Source organism: Arachis hypogaea, chromosome 9 (assembly GCF_003086295.3).
Source record: "Arachis hypogaea cultivar Tifrunner chromosome 9, arahy.Tifrunner.gnm2.J5K5, whole genome shotgun sequence".
Lineage (NCBI taxonomy): Eukaryota > Viridiplantae > Streptophyta > Magnoliopsida > Fabales > Fabaceae > Arachis > Arachis hypogaea.
This window is the reverse complement of record NC_092044.1, coordinates 115,295,900-115,312,644: the sequence shown is the minus strand read 5'-3', so window position 1 is coordinate 115,312,644 and position 16,745 is coordinate 115,295,900. Positions and strand designations below refer to the sequence as shown.

Here is a 16,745-nt window from a genome sequence, read left to right as displayed (position 1 = left end):
GACATACCCACACATTCCTCACCTACTTTGACTCAAACCCAAAATTTCTAAATAAGGAGGGAAAGAGATAGTTCTTTTTTGGAAAATTTTATCAAGGGCTTTTTTTTGGTAATCAAGACCTCCTAATTTATTGTCCATGAGCCCACTCCAAGATATAACTTTTGTCCAGCTCAACCAAACTAACCCAAGTCCTTGGCCCTTAGTCCAAAAAAACTAACCCAAGTCCCCAACCAAAAGAAAGAACGTTATAGGTTGAAAAGATGAAGGGTGTTCATTGGGAGGATTACTTGGATAGAATGGGTACTTGTGCTTTCTTTTCTTTTCTTTTTTTGTCGATACTAATGGATACTTGTATTTGATTTCGGTTGTATGTGTGGTTTTTATATTCATGGGCCTTTCTGTGTTATGGATAATGACCAAAACTGAAGAATACATGGGGCTGAAAAAAACGAGTTTTGGTCTACAACACACCCTCAGGAGGCCCAAAACTCGTCCACTATAACATTGCCTAAGATGCACAACAAAAATAAAAGCTATTTTTTTTTCATAGATTATATTTTTAAAAAATAAAATAAAAACGAAAAACATATCTCAACTATTATAGTTTATACTCTCAAAGTCTCAACTTCTTTGTATTTTTATTCTAGAGAGAGCTTTAAAATACTACTATCTATTATTATCTAACTCTATACCCCCCAAAAAAAAAAACAACTATGTAAGATTACTCCATCTCTGCCTTGAGGTAAGTAATCATATAAAACAATACCAAAAAATATATAAATACCAAAAAAAAGTAATCATATAAAACACCACCACCTGTTTTATTTTCTTGTTTATATTTCTCTTGGACATTGTGGGGAGACAAACGAAACGAGTCAATTTTTCAAAAACTTCTAATTTCTAAACCTAAAAACTACAAACGGGTTTGACCAAAAAAAAATATCTAACTGAAAGAAAGTTATACTTATATGGCGGTAATACCAACGGCAAGTAAGATTTGAAATTGAATGTCAGAACAATTAACAATATTTAAAACAAAAGTAATATGTATTTTAAATTTTTTTATTTTAACAAATTACCCAAAACTTAAATTTTATATAATTTTTATAAAAATATTAACCTAATATTAATTAGATAGTAGAAAACAGTATTTTAAACTAATAAATTATAATTTAAATAGCATAATCTTTTTATACTTACCTAATATTTTAGAATTGGGAGTAGGACGTTATCTTTCTAAGAAAACTAGGGACCATGTCACAAAAAGTCTTGTGCTTAAAAAGTCTGCTAAATCGGATCCAAATCTCACATGGCGCAATCATCGCATGCCATTATATTCCACCGTCAATTTTTGAATTACTATTACTACTAACGACAAATTGCTATTCAAGTTTGTAATCTTCTAATCATGATCAATAAGGTGGTCTCAGCTATACTCAAAGTCGTATAAATTTTTAAGTGGAATTAGAGTTGTGATTAAGCAGTGATTAGCAGAAACGAGAGATATTAGTTTTCAATTTCAAATAAGTGTCCCACACTCCCACCAACTTCCACTTTCCACAATCGGTAGTGTACCCCAATCAAACAAATGGATTGGATCCACACATTGGATAATTAGTCAAATTTGACTTGCAATTACATTTAATTACTTTCAAATAATCACTCAATTTGGCCATTTCATTCTTAATCACTCTCCTCTCTTGCCATTTATTTGTCTAAAATTAAAGAATATTTTTCTAATTGAATAAGGTAGCAATATTTGGAAATTCAAAAAATTTTATGTATGTAATAATTTATTTTTTTTATAGAAAAAACTTATTTCATGGATGCTTATAATTAAATACTTGACAGTGTATCTTTTGCTTTTTTATATACAAAAATTTATTTGTTAGTATGAAAAGATGAATAACACAAAAAATTAACAAACATTAGTTAATTTATAAGAAAATTAAAAAGTAAAAGAAAAAGTTTGCAACCAATAAAAAGGATTCGAAAATTAGTTGTCATTAATGTAAGTTGTTCCATTTGAGTAATTTTGGAGAAACAATTGTTATTAAGAAGCAATATTAGAATTAGATGCATAACTTAAGGATAGAGTTTTATGTGTTAGGGAAAAAGATGAAAAAGCAAGCAATAATAGTTGATGACACATTCCATATTAGAAGGCCAAAGTGGAAGCATTTAATAATGTTTCAGATCCAGCCAGCCAGCCATAGCCACAATTTTATTCTTCGTCGTAATTTAATTGAATAACAGCGACAATTCTATATATTGTTGTAAAGGTTTCAAGCTAGGCTAGGCATTTGATAGGATAGGGTAGAGTTTGGATTTTATTCTAATTTTATTTATAGATTGAAAATCTTTTTAAAATTTTACCTTATTTTATTCGTGAGTTAAGAATTTTATAATTTTAACCCTACATGCATCTTAAATTTTTAAATCCTATCTTACTCGATCTTACTCGCAAAAAAATAAAAAAAGTTTAAGCAAATATAAAATTCAACCATTCCAAATTTTATACATATTAATAAAATAAAAAATAAAAAAATTAATTTTAAATTAAAATTAAAAATAATAAAATCTTAAAGAAATCTAAGATAAAATTACAAATAATATGATTATCAACTAGTTTAGTGGTTATTTCAAGTTTTTATAAAAGAAAAATTATGTGTTTAACACACACTTTCTTCCCTACATATCTTACCCTATCCTACCCGCTCTACAACAACAACATTATCTATATATGTTGCTTTTACAACAACAACAATAATAATAATAATAAAATTTAATTATTTTATCAATTTTTATAGTTTTACTAAGTTTTTAGTTATATTTTTATACTTTTTTCTTTTCAATTTCAATTGATCCACATATCATATCAGATTTTGTAATTAAGTCTTTGTCATAATAAAAACGTTGAAATTAACAGAATATTACATTAAATAAAATAAATATGGCTAACCCTCAACTAAATATTCTATTTTTTTAACATAATATTTTGTTAATTCTAACTTTTTTTTATCATAGTAGAGACTTAATTATAAAATATGATATAATATAAAGATTTAATTAAAAAAAATATAAATACCTAATTAAAAATTCAATAAAATTATAGAAGTTATAATAATAATAATAATAATAATAATAATAATAATAAAAGTTTAATTACTTTATCAATCTTTATACTTTTTTACCAAATTTTTAATTAAGTTTTTATACTTTTTTTTTAATTAACAAAATATTATGTTAAATAAAATAAATATCACTAACACTCAACTGAATATTTTGTTTTATTTTTTATAATATTTTGTTAATTCTAATTTTTTTTGTCATAATAAAACTTAATTATAAAATTTAATATAATATAAGAATTTAATTAAAATTTTAATAAAATTATATAAATAATAATAATAATAATAATAATAATAATAATAATAATAATTCACTTTGATGTGACATATTGTATGGTTCAAAGAATCACTGCTACTTACAGTTGTCAATATGTCTAATATAATATGATATTTTACATGCCTGGCCCTTCAACAACGGCAACATGGTACACAATCACAACGGCATTATTGTTCTTCTAGCTAATGTTACATTAATTAATTAATTAATTATTATAATATAGTGTTAGTATGTGGGTTTCATTTTCATATTTGATATTTGAGTATTTTAGAAACCATGCTTTTGAGCTGGTCTCCTGTAAATCATGCGCCAAAATCGGTGTGACAAATTATGGGCTAAATTTAATATCGAAGTAATTGCAAGATAGATTATAGAATATAGATAGCTACTTTACCTGGCATTAATCTCAGGTGTTAATTGTAGCACTCCAACTTCCTACTAAAGGTAATGCGTAGGTTTCACTCTCTATCATACATATTTAGCTTCTTATATACATCACTTTTTATTTGTTATGGCATGTTGGTCTACAAATCAATAGGAATTTTTTAAATAAATAAAAATAATCAACCCATTCTAATTTATTTCTTTACTTATTTTTATTGAAGTAATAATGAAAGCTCAAGAAGAAGTAAGAATATTTACTTTACTCTGTTTCTTATATATGAATTAAAATATTGAGATGTTTTATGGTATTTATTTTTGTTACGGTTTAACTTTTAGAATTAGATTTAAAGCAATAGTTTGTTCACATATATTTTGTTTAAAGATATAGTTTTTATGACAATCAAGATCGAATTTTAATATGATTATGTCTAAACCTAGAACAAATCAAATTAGATTTTTTGAAAATATTCTACCTCATAAAAGGTGCAATATCAGTTTTAAATGAGCGAAATTCTATCTTAATTCTTATTGCCTGTTTATTATATTTAGACAAAAATATTATTAATATTTAATTTTAATAAGATAAATAATATAATAACTAATTTATAATTATGAATAATTTAATGGTAAGAGCATTTTAATTTAAGAAATTATATATCATAATGTTTAAAAATAAATAAAAAATAAATGTTGAACGGAAAATATAATTTATATCACTTTCTTATTCATGGACGTTTTGTTAATTTGTCATTGTATTATAGTCAATACTAAATTTTTTTGATAAATATGGAAGTATAGTAGTTACCTTATTTTTTATAGTCTAATATATAGTTAGAATTTCAAATGAAGTATTAAGCAGGTTTTCCCTCCTTCTGAACCAAGTAAATGATTCTCAATTTCTCACTACAAATAAGAGAAAAAAAAGGAAAATGATGACAACGACAAGGAGGACAATAACCATACTTTAAACCCTTTTTGCCATTCCTGTTTTCAATCACACTCATCATTCTTTCTTTTGCTTTAAAATATCAAAAGGGGTTGTTGAAGTTGAAGGGGTGGAAATAAGTAGAGCGATGTAAGAGTAAGAGTACTAAGTTGAAGAAACAGAGAAGAAAGGAAATGAAGTGAATGTGTGAAGAAACAAAACACTATAAAGATCCATTACAAGTGAAACAAGGTAGGTTGTGCTATTTCCTTCTAATGTTCTTGTGTAATCTTGCTTCCATTTTATTTATTTTCTTCTTTCTTAATATTTTGCTTCAAGAATCATTGCACAATATAATGATTCATCACTCTTAACTATCAAAATATAAATGATTGGATTCCTAAATCCTTCTTCTCCAAAACAGAATCATTACATTACATTAGTTAATATCTTACAACACCCTCTACTCATCACATAGTACACAAAGCAAACAAATTTTGACCAACCAACCTTCATGGATTCAATCATACAAAACACAGGTATTGTTTTTGGTTCTGTTAATACCATTTTAATGGGCTCCAAGTTTGGTGTGCTTATTTTAATGCTCCACTTCTCTCTTTTTTTTTTAAGAGAAATTGGTAAATAAGAGGGGATGTTAAATTCTATTTTGTTTTCCATAAATAATAACAATAATAATAAAATGTGTTCATGTTAAAAGGTGTTTTATATTCTGCATGGCAGACAGAGAAAAATGATGGTCCGTATAATAAAAGTGTGTATATATTATGTAAGCATGAAACATGTGGAAGAAAAACATAACCAGAAGAAGAAGTTGAATTCAATTTTATTTTATTTTATATAAAGAAGTTGAATTCAATAAGGTGAATTTGGTAATTGGCAATTTGGCATAGAATGTGATGTGAGGTAAGAATTTTGAATATGGTGCGCTCCAACGTTCAAATACTGCAGAGATCCCCGTGATTCATCAAACGGTCACAAATTTCCATGTGAATTTCTTTATCTCATCCAAGGCTCCATCCTAGAATTGCCTCTTATTTCTATTTCATATACTTTGATTAATATGTAACTATAATAACAATAACAACACTATAAATAAGAGACTGCTCAATGATGCATGCAGATCTGGAACAACATTATAACTGAGTCACACTTACTCATCTTTCCCCATCACTCTCATCATTATAACTTCTTCTCTAAGTGTAATAATAATAGTAATAGAAACTGGTACTTTTTTTACTTTACTTTCTCTTACTAAATATATATTTATTAGTATTCTTTTCATAACTGAAACTTTTTTATTTTTTCAGGCACCAACTGAGATCAGATCAATCAAGTTCCCAAGTTACAAAATGCGATTTTGGGTATGGGGTCTCAACCTTGTTCTCATACTTTCAATCCTCAGCCAGTTCTCAAAAATTGCTGCAGAGGAACCTTCACCAATCTGTTCAGAAGAAGATAGAGCTTCTCTGCTCAGATTCAAAGCAGGGATACTGCAGGACACAACAGAGACACTGTCTTCATGGACCGGAAAAGACTGCTGTGATGGCGGTTGGGAAGGAGTTCAATGCAATCCTTCGACGGGGCGAGTCAATGTGCTGCAGATACAGAGGCCTGAAAGAGATAGTGACACATTCATGAAGGGAACTCTGTCTCCTTCATTAGGCAATTTGCACTTTCTAGAGGTATTGATTATCAGTGGAATGAAGCATATTACTGGACCAATTCCTCCTAGCTTATCGAATTTAACCCGCCTTACGCAGCTAGTTCTCGAAGACAATTCTCTTGGAGGTTACATTCCTCCCAGTTTAGGCCGTTTATCATTGCTGCAGACACTTTCACTTAGTGGAAACCATCTCAAGGGGCAAATCCCTCCAACACTAGGGAGTCTGAGAAACCTTGTCCAGATCAATTTGGCAAGAAATCTCTTGTCAGGTCCTATACCCTTGAGTTTCAAACCCCTTAGGAACATGCAATACCTTGATCTTAGCTACAATTTGCTATCCGGGTCTATCCCGGATTGTATAGGTGAGTTCAAAAACTTGACTTATATAGACCTGTCTAATAACCAACTAGCAGGAAGAATTCCAGTGTCCTTGTTCAGCCTTGTCAATCTTTTAGATTTGTCCTTGAGCTTTAACAACCTCACAGGGATCATTCCAGACCAATTTGGAAGCCTGAAATCCTTAACAACTCTTCAGCTCAGCAGTAACCAGCTCACAGGACATGTTCCACTATCCATATCAAGATTGCAGAACATTTGGTACCTTAATTTATCAAGAAATGGCCTATCTGATCCCTTACCAGCTATCCCTCCTAAGGGAATCCCTTCCCTTTTGTCCATAGACCTATCTTACAATAATCTCAGCCTTGGAAGTATTCCTGATTGGATCAGAACCAAGCAGCTCAAAGATGTCCATTTAGCAGGGTGTAAATTGAAGGGAGCTCTCCCACATTTCAATAGACCTGACTCTTTGAACTCCATAGACCTATCAGACAATTACCTAGTTGGTGGCATTTCAAATTTCTTCACAAACATGTCTAGCTTACAAATGGTTAAGCTCTCAAACAACCAATTGAAGTTTGACATTTCTCAAATGAAAGCACCAGAAGGGTTATCTTCCTTAGACTTGCATGGAAATCAGCTAGTGGGTTCACTATCCACAATCCTAAATAACAGGACAACAAGTTCTTTGGAGGTTATAGATGTATCAAACAATTTCATTTCAGGTCGCATACCGGAATTCATTGAAGGATCAAGCTTGAAGGTGCTAAACTTGGGGTGCAACCAGATATCAGGTTCATTGCCAGTTTCAATCTCAAATTTGATGGAACTAGAGAGATTGGATATTTCAAGGAATCACATATCAGGAAGCATCCCTACAGGTTTAGGTCAGTTGGTAAAACTGCAATGGCTTGACATATCCATAAATGGATTAACAGGACAAATTCCAAGTAGCCTGTCACAGATCAGTAATCTAAAGCATGCAAACTTCAGGGCAAACAGGCTATGTGGAGAGATACCACAGACAAGACCATTCAATATCTTTCCACCAGTTGCTTATGCCCACAATTCTTGTTTGTGTGGCAAGCCTTTACAGCCATGTAAGGGAAACCTACAGAAGAAGATAGGTCAGTGAGATGCTGACCAAATCATCAAGCTAGTACAAGTGCTCATGAATTGTGATCACTGTTACATGAGCAATATAGAATAGGCACCACCACATTTCATTCTTTCTTTACTATTTCTACGGTTGACCGCAATCCTTAAGTTCATTTTAAATTCAATACTATTTATATTTATAATAAGACATGCCAAAATCTTTTATTGTTCATTAGATTCGAGTTCCGAATTGTCCAAACAAAGAGTAGAAAGCATCAAAATCGGCACATGTGTGGAACTTATACATTGCTCTCACATAACCAGAAAAACTATATTCATGCAAAATGGTTCAATTTCGATGATACCTTATCCACCATGCAAAAAATCAAATTCAACCTACAATTTTTTATTCCAAACTACAACCACATCAAACACTTCTTAAAGTCATGAAAATACTTAAGTTCGTTTTAAACTAAATACTATTTATAATAAGACATGGCAGAATCTTTCATTATTCATTACATTCGAGTTCAGAATTTTTCAAAAAAAAAAAATGAAGTATGCAACCGATTAGTTATAAACATCAAAAGAATGGCACATGTGTGGAACTGAGCCATCACTCTCACGTGGCCCAAAAACAGAACTATATTCAAGGAAGGAACACACAATAGGAACGTGGGAGTGGATCCTCTCCAGTGAGAAAAAAACTGGATGGTATCCAGTGTTCAATCTAACCATTCATTGCGCTCTCTCTCTTATTTATTTCTGGTCCCACTCATAGAATCAAAGGTGATAGATCACACTGGATTCTATCAATTGTTAAAAAAATTAGAGAGGATCTTTTTCCTAGGACCGTCACAAATGACAGAATAATCAATATTCTTAAACAGATGAAAGTTACCCCACCTAAAGTAACATTTCATAACTACACAATGTTGCTCCCAGATCAAGGATGTTTTAGCATAGAAAGCTGATTGGTGCCTATAAAGTTGATGTATGCCAATTTATGTGAACATTATGTGTCGCATTTCCATCCAATACTACTACTGACAGTAATGCACAAAGCAACCTTCATCAATTGCTAGAGCCATAGAAAGCATATCACACTAGTAACTTGAGACATATTCAAACACATCTGTTGGGGAGAACAATGAAATAGGTATTAACCAAGTGCTATTGAAGAATATTCCAAGAGAACAATACAAAAAGATGTTGCAGTGCAACTTCAAAGGCATTTGAACAGTATTAACACCTAAATGATAAAACCCCAAGTAAAGTGCATGCAAGAATTTACAACACTACACTAGTAACAGTTAAGAAGCTCTTGTACATAGCAACCAGTTTAGTCCTCATCATTCAGCTCCTCCTCTTCACCTGCAGCAGCTTCTTCTTTATCAGATTGTTCATCAGCCCCCTCTTCACCTGCAGCAGCTTCTTTATCAGATTGTTCATCATCCCCCTCTTCACCTGCAGCAGCTTCTTCTTTATCAGATTGTTCATCAGTCCCCTCTTCATGCTCTCCTTCACCTTCTCCCTCTTCTCCTTCTGCTTCAGCAGCATTGTAAATTTCCATAGCCTTCTCATATTCTGCTTTAAGTTCAGCAAGTTTATCAGAATAAGGCTTCTTCTCCTGAACCACACATCAAGACACTTGAATCAAAATCACATCACCAAACACATTATAAGAAAAAGATAAACTTTGTATACTTACTTCAGCAGTCATGGACCTCCATTTGGCACGAGCCTCTTTAAAAACCTATATTTTTCCCCAACAAAAATAAAACCAATCAGAACTTCAATTAATTAAATTAACAAAATCAAAATAGGGTACTTGGTGAGCTTCACACTTCCACTTACCCTGTTACCATCCTTTGAATCAGGATTTGCCTCCTTAAAAGATTTCTCAAAATCATCCCTACAACATAACAATACTACTAAGTAAGGAGAATTAAGTAAAAGTAGCAAGATGAACACCGAACACCAAGAATCAGAATCTTTACATGAAGAGAAAGAAGGATGCTGCTGGAGGCTTCTTTGGCACGTGTGGATCTTTCACCTTCTTCGTCTTCTCAACTTTGGCCCTTTTAGCCTTTGGTACATCAGATCTTGTCTTCTTCCTGCAACAATTTTTCAAATCAGAAGACCAATCTCAAATACTTGCACAAAACAAAAATTGAAAATATATACATATATAATCAATCACCTCACTGGTCTCTTAGCTTCATAAGGCCGTTCCACAAGTTGTGTCTCTAAATAAACACACACAAAAAAGAAAAAGGAAAAAAAATTAAACTTAAAACAGAAACTCGAAAATTAGAACGATTCTTGAACGAGAAACTCGGAAAAATCAACGAGATATAGATAGAGAGGAGGATACCGAGATTCATTTTAGTTTTGGCTTCGTCGCTGCAACCATGCATGCTGACAAGTCCAACAGGAACGTCCTCTTTGCAGTCTTGGCATTTGACGAAAGCGCTGCCATCCCTGCCGCGAACAATAACCGACGAGGATCGAGATTCAACTGCGTCGACTCTCTGCCCCTGCGATGTGCTGCTTCCCTCTCCCAATTTTCCACTTTCTTCTTCACTTTCACTGGTTCGTGGTTTCATGGCGAAATTTTCTATCAGTTAGTGATGTTACGAGAATATGAAATGAAATCAGAGGGAAAAGCAAATTATTACCATTTTTTATACTTTGGCTTTTTAGCGCCAAAAACCGCGCTTTGCATTTCGCCCATTGTGGGATGCCGCGGATCGATGACGTGTCCCTCTCATCGACCCTTCATTTTATATTGGGCCTTGTTCCAACCCGTCGAATACACATTTTGTAATAGGCTAATTAGTTCGCTTAACGAAAAAATTTAAAAAATAAAAGAGAGAGAGAGAGAGAGAGAGAGAGAGAGAGAGAGAGAGAGAGAATAAGCCGATAACACAATTCTGGTTTCCTCCCCGTCATAGACAGAAGATCATAAAATAATCACTAATCAAACACATCTGTTGGATAGAACAATGAAATAAGTATTAATCAAGTGCCATTGAATTATATTCCAAGACGACAATACAAAAAGATGTTGCAGTGCGACTTGAAAGGCAGTTGAAGAGTATTAACACCTAAATGATGAAACCCAGAATAAAATGCATCCAAAAATTTACAACACTACACTAGAAACAATTAAGCTCTTGTGCATAGAAACCAGTTGACTTTACTCCTCGTCAGTCAACTCCTCGTCTTCACCAGCAGCATCTTCCTTATCAGATTTTTCATCAGCCCCCTCTTCATGCTCTCCTTCTCCTTCTTCTCCTTCTGCTTCAGCATCATTATAACTTTTCATAGCCTTCTCGTATTCTGCTTTAAGCTCAATAACTTTATCGGAATAAGGCTTCTTCTCCTGAATCACACACCAACACACTTGAATCAATATCACATTGACAAACACATCATATTAGAAAGATAAACTTTATATACTTACTTCATCAGTCATGGACCTCCATTTCTCACCAGCCTCTTTACTAACCTATATTTATTTCCCCAACAAAAATAAACTCAATCAGAACTTCAATTAATTAAAATTAAAAAAGAAATCAGAATAAAGTACTTGATGAGAATCACACTTTCACTTACCCTCTTAACATCCTTTGAATCAGGATTTGCCTCCTTAAAAGATTTTCTAAAATCATCCCTACAACAGATACAATACTGATAATTAAGGAAAATTAAATAGAATTGACAAGAAGATGAACACTACACTCCAGGAATTAGAATCCTTACATGAAGAGAAAGAAAGCTGTGGGAGGACGCTTTGGCGCATTTGGATCTTTCACCTTCTTCGTCTTCTCAACTTTCGCTCTTTTAGCCTTTGGCTCATTAGATTTCGGCTTCTTCCTGCAACAAATTTTCAAATCAGAAAACGAATCTCAAACATAAATAAATTAACGACCTCACGAAGCAAAAAGAGGGAAAATATATACATATAATAATCAATCACCTCTCTGGTTTCTTCACTTCCGAAGCCTGTTCCACAACTTGTGCCTCTAATTAACCATAAAAAAACAACAACAATTAGATATAAAACAGAGAAACTCAAAAATTAGAACGATTCATGAACTAAAACTCCGAAAATCAACAGTAGAGAGGAAGATACCGAGATTCATTTTGATTTTGGCTTCGAGGCTGCAACTATGCATGCTGATGAGGGCAACAGGAACATCCTTCTTGCACTCATCGCATTTGGCGAAAGCGCTGCCATCCTTGGCGCGAACAAGAACCGACGCAGATCGAGAATCAACGGCGTCCACTCTCTTCCTCCCTTGCGATGTGTTGTTTCCCTTCGCCATTTCACTTTCTTCTCGTTCACTTGTTACTGCTTTCTCCTTTCTTCTTTGTCCACGACACAATGTGAAAATTCTATTTATTAGGGACGGAATGAAACTACGAAAACTACGAAATGAAATCAGAGAGGGAAAGGCAAATTATTAGTAACATTTGCATTTTGGTTTTTTTGGCGCTAAAACCCGCGCTTTGCATTTCGCTTATAGGGGGATGCCGCGGATCGATGACGTGTCCCTCTAATCCACCCTTCATTTCGTCAAATTAGATATACGGTACCGGTCAACATATTTCGAAATATGTAAAGCGATTTTGGGCCTATAATCCGATTGACCCATTTTATATTGGGCCTTGTCTAACCAACCGAACCAACACCAAATCAAAAAAAGAGGGGGAAGAAGAAGCCGATAACCCAATTCTACTTTCCCGCCATAGATACTACATGCTCTGATTTGAATATGCAACAGAGACTATAAGGTAAGGGTGTTTATTTTTAGACTCATTTTTATCTTGTGTTAGGAAACTTTATTAAAAGATACTCAGAAGAAAATATTAGATTAAATTATTTTTATTTTTTTAAATAAAAATGTTGTTAGAATGAGATGATATTGTTTATAGTCTTTTTAAAGGAAAATTGGTGATTTTTTTCTACATTTTAATTTCTATCAATAGCATGATAAATTTAATGTTTTAGTAAAAAAAAGCAAATATATAATATTGAATACATTTGTGTAAATTTGGAAGATAATTAATTTTATCATAATATTAAATATTTTTTTATTTTTTATTTGAAAGCTTTAGTTTGGACTTGTATGCTACAACTAAAGGAGTAGATATCGTTGGGGTTCACCAAGAATCGAACTCTTGACCTTTTGAATCTAGAGCTTTAATACCATGTCATGATACCACTCATCCCAAAATTTTCACCTAATGGGTAAAGGTAACACTAATTGTTATATCTCTAATACTCATTTCATTAACTCCTCATATTTTTCCTTTCTGAAATTAGTTAAGTGTAAAACCAAATCCTTTTTCAGCAACAAAAATGTTAAAAAAATAAGACACATTTGTCTCTATTATTAGACAGTAGCCAGTAAGCTATGTTTGGTGGTTTATATATTGCTTATAGTAGTTGTCACTGTGAAAATACACTTTGCACCCAAAAAAGAGAAAAAAGCTTAAACTAATTTGGCTTTCCTAAATTGACTTTGAAAATGCAATTAACAGAATAATAGTCCTCCAACTCAAGCGCAAGCCTAGAATTCTAAGCCAATGACAGGGACTATGAAATCCTTAATTAACTATTACATGATCATTGAGCAATATATTCTTTTTAGTTCCCAACTATTTTGCACAAAAAAAAAATGCATAACAAATAAATTGCTAAAAAAAACAAATAATCAAGTGATGTAGCGAGGAGGAAACTCGCCTTTTTTGAGAAAGGAAAGAGAGTACTCTATGACATCATCACGAGGTCAGTAATATTGTAATGAGCACTCGTCCAAACCTATCCAGAACATTGCAAGAACCTCTGCTTTCTTCATTAAACTAGCAGCAAATGTGAGTGACAACTTCCGCAAATCAGATTCAAGTACTTAGACATAAAGAAAGTCAAGCACTTTCTAAAAAAACCAGCATATTTTTTCTTAAAAAATACGTACTTCTCGATATATTAAAATTAGAGATGGTCCATACTATAGAAAAACGTTAAATTGATTACAATTGATGGAGATTCCTCCATCCATGGATAATACATAAATTCCTGTTAGCAAATCTAAATATTGTGATGTAACAACCAAAATTTTATATGATAAATGAGGAAATATCACCTTCAACGTGATTGAAGACACAGATACAATACATAAGAGCACCAACCAGCAATTTTATACACAAAAATTGCAGCAAAAAAATTGATGACGACATAACTATAACTAATTCAAAATGGAGATTAACCCAAACCAACCAACAACAAAAAATAACAGCAAATGACATAAATAAAAAGGAGAGGGTTGCTTCTCGAGAGCGTGGGATTCACTAACTATAATATGTTTGTTTTTATTTAGAGTAAATACCAAATTGTACTTAAGAAGTTCATAACTAAAAGAAAAAGGAAAAAAGTATGAGGAACCAATAGAATATTTGTACAATGTATACATTAGAGGTTTATGGAGTATTAGAAATATAATCATTAGTGCTACCTTTTTCCATCAGCTGAAACTTTTAGGATGAGTGGTATCATGACATGGTATTATAGCGTTAGATCCGAAAGGTCAAGAGTTTGATCATTGGTGAACCCCAAAAACAGTTTAAGCTTTTGAGAAGATGTTATTGTCCCTAATACTCGGATGGTTATTCTAGATAGTACGGGATATTCATTTTGTAACTCAATAACCCATTGTACATATTGTACAAATAGTACATTATCTCTCTAGCGGGATCCATTAAATATATTTCTCAAAATTTTGATTTATATACATACAGAAAAGTCAAAGAATACTCAAGATAAAGCTAATTAAACTTGTGCATAGTGTTCAAATATTTTAGCCATCTTATTTCAAATACACAGAATACCAAGTTAAATGATTTCAAGAATTTTATTATTATTGTAAAGAAAAATAAGCTATAAAATATTATCTAAAGAAAAAAATTTGCATCTTTTTTATATTAAGTATTTAACTCCTAAAAAAATCTATTTCTTTGTATTTTTATATTGGGATATTTTAATAAAATTTTAGTAACTTTATCTCGGTTTATAATATATAATAAATTTTATGAGTACACCTAAATATCTTAAACTCATAAATAATAACAAATTAATAATCTTAATCATAGTAGTTTTTTCATCTTATAATTTTTTTTCAAAGTATTGATCATCTTTTTTATAAATACACCTAAATATATTTAGAGTATTATGTGTATTGTTTTTATGACTAGTAAAAATATTATTTTATACAAAAATTAAAATTAATATAACAAATAATATTTTTTACAAAAAATTTTATAATTGTAATTATAATCATGCCGTATTTTATGACATTCGTATTTTTTTGTTTTAATATAACATAATCAAATCACTATTATTTTAAAAGATAATTTATAAAATAAAAATAAATTATTATTTTATTTATATTAAAATAATTTTAAATATTAAGAAAACGTATACAACTTTTAGAGTATCAGTTGAGTTAGTGAATTAATTTATCTGCTAATTAAATTTGTGCACAATGTCTAAGTGTTTTGACCACTGTATTTATGTAAAATTATTGAAAATATGTTTACCAAAAATTTGATTTATATACATACAGAAAGTCAAAGAGTACTCAAAGTAAAGAAATAAAAACATGGAGTTTGAATATTTATCTTTAGAAAAATTTATAAAAATATGTCTAGACAAGCTTTTCGTTTGAAGAAAGTTTGATACCAATTAAATCTGTATATGATGTCCAAGTATTTTTGTCACTTTATTTCATATACACGGAATACCATATCTTATTTCAGTCACACGGAATACCAAATTAAATAACTTCAAGAATTTTATTATTGTTCCAAAGAAAAATAAATTGTAAAATATTATATAAAAAAAATTTGCATATTTTTTATACTAAATATTTAAACTTCTAAAAAATCTATTTCTTTATATGTTTACATTGAGATATTTTAATAAAATTTTTGTAACTTTATCTCTCTAAATATAAAGATTTATAATACATAATAAAATTTATGAATATCTTAAATTCATAAATAATATCAAATTAATAATCTTAATCATAGTAGTTTCTTCATTTTATAATTTTTTTAAAAGTATTAATTATCTTTTTTTATAAGTACACTCTAAATATATTTAGAGTACTATGTATAGGCTTTTATAATTAGTAAAAATATTATTTTATATAAAAATTAAAATTAATATAACAAATAATATTTTTCATACAAATTTTTATAATTGTAATTATAATTATACCGTCCTTTATGATATTTGTATTCTTAAATTTTAATATAAAATTATTAAATTACTATTATTTTAAATTTTAAAAACACGTGTATAACTTGTTAAATTTTAGTTGAGTTAGTAAATTAATCTATCAATCAATTAAACCGATGTGTGATGTTTAAATGTTTTGACAATCGTTCATGTACATTGTGCATGGTGTCAAGTGTTTTGATCATTTTATTTTAGATACATAGAATATCAAGTTAGATGACTTTAAAAATTTTATTATTATTATAAAAAAAATAAGCTATAAATATTATAAAAAAAATTTGCATATTTTTTATATTAAGTATTTAACTCTTACAAAAATCTATTTCTTTGTATTTTTATATTGAGATATTTTAATAAAATTTTAGTAACTTTATCTCTCTAAATATAAAGATTTATAATATATAATAAATTTTATGAGTACACCTAAATATCTTAAATTCATAAATAATAATAAATTAATAATCTTAATCATAGTAATTTTTTTATCTTATATTTTTTTTAAAAGTATTGATTATCTTTTTTATAAGTATACCTAAATATATTTAGAGTATTATGCGTGTTGTTTTTATGACTAGTAAAAATATTATTTTATACAATAA

The 16,745-nt window shown here is 30.3% G+C and overlaps 3 protein-coding genes across 7 annotated transcripts; 1 reads left to right on the top strand and 2 right to left on the bottom strand.

The window, feature by feature from the left end:
* Window positions 1-4,718: 4,718 nt before the first annotated feature.
* On the top strand, window positions 4,719-8,070 carry LOC112712277 (uncharacterized). Of its 5 annotated transcripts, none has more exons than XM_025765115.3 (2): window positions 4,719-4,969; window positions 6,046-8,070. In XM_025765115.3, exon 2 carries the CDS (start codon window positions 6,088-6,090, stop codon window positions 7,873-7,875), a length of 1,788 nt encoding a protein of 595 aa, XP_025620900.1. In that variant the 5' UTR covers window positions 4,719-4,969; window positions 6,046-6,087; the 3' UTR covers window positions 7,876-8,070. The 5 variants fall into 5 exon arrangements, with proteins under 5 accessions (XP_025620900.1, XP_025620903.1, XP_072059693.1 ...); XM_025765118.3 differs by lacking the exon at window positions 4,719-4,969 and adding an exon at window positions 5,008-5,256; XM_072203592.1 differs by lacking the exon at window positions 4,719-4,969 and adding an exon at window positions 5,477-5,724.
* An 869-nt stretch (window positions 8,071-8,939) lies between these two features.
* On the bottom strand, window positions 8,940-10,501 carry LOC112712279 (high mobility group B protein 7). Its single transcript, XM_025765120.3, has 6 exons — window positions 10,216-10,501; window positions 10,042-10,087; window positions 9,839-9,955; window positions 9,696-9,753; window positions 9,550-9,594; window positions 8,940-9,468 (listed from the first exon to the last, which is right to left on the bottom strand). Exons 1-6 carry the CDS (start codon window positions 10,445-10,447, stop codon window positions 9,181-9,183), a joined length of 786 nt encoding a protein of 261 aa, XP_025620905.2. The 5' UTR covers window positions 10,448-10,501; the 3' UTR covers window positions 8,940-9,180.
* Window positions 10,502-10,839: 338 nt separating this feature from the next.
* LOC112712280 (high mobility group B protein 7) lies at window positions 10,840-14,039 on the bottom strand. Its single transcript, XM_025765121.3, has 6 exons — window positions 11,980-14,039; window positions 11,824-11,869; window positions 11,607-11,720; window positions 11,460-11,517; window positions 11,308-11,352; window positions 10,840-11,226 (listed from the first exon to the last, which is right to left on the bottom strand). The coding sequence occupies exons 1-6, from the start codon at window positions 12,170-12,172 to the stop codon at window positions 11,041-11,043; spliced, it is 642 nt and encodes a 213-aa protein (XP_025620906.1). The 5' UTR covers window positions 12,173-14,039; the 3' UTR covers window positions 10,840-11,040.
* Between the last annotated feature and the right edge of the window lie 2,706 nt (window positions 14,040-16,745).

Excerpts from the sequence above, each read along its gene's own strand:
- LOC112712277 (XM_025765115.3), top strand. The coding sequence starts at position 6,088 with ATGCGATTTTGGGTATGGGGTCTCAACCTTGTTCTCATACTTTCAATC.
- LOC112712279 (XM_025765120.3), bottom strand. The coding sequence starts at position 10,447 with ATGAAACCACGAACCAGTGAAAGTGAAGAAGAAAGTGGAAAATTGGGA. Across the intron at positions 9,956-10,041 it reads GAAGCTAAGAGACCAGTGAG|GAAGAAGACAAGATCTGATG; the intron begins GTGATTGATTAT and ends AAATTGTTGCAG. Across the intron at positions 9,469-9,549 it reads GGAGGTCCATGACTGCTGAA|GAGAAGAAGCCTTATTCTGA; the intron begins GTAAGTATACAA and ends TGTGTGGTTCAG.
- LOC112712280 (XM_025765121.3), bottom strand. The coding sequence starts at position 12,172 with ATGGCGAAGGGAAACAACACATCGCAAGGGAGGAAGAGAGTGGACGCC. Across the intron at positions 11,721-11,823 it reads GAAGTGAAGAAACCAGAGAG|GAAGAAGCCGAAATCTAATG; the intron begins GTGATTGATTAT and ends AATTTGTTGCAG. Across the intron at positions 11,353-11,459 it reads ATTCAAAGGATGTTAAGAGG|GTTAGTAAAGAGGCTGGTGA; the intron begins GTAAGTGAAAGT and ends AAATAAATATAG.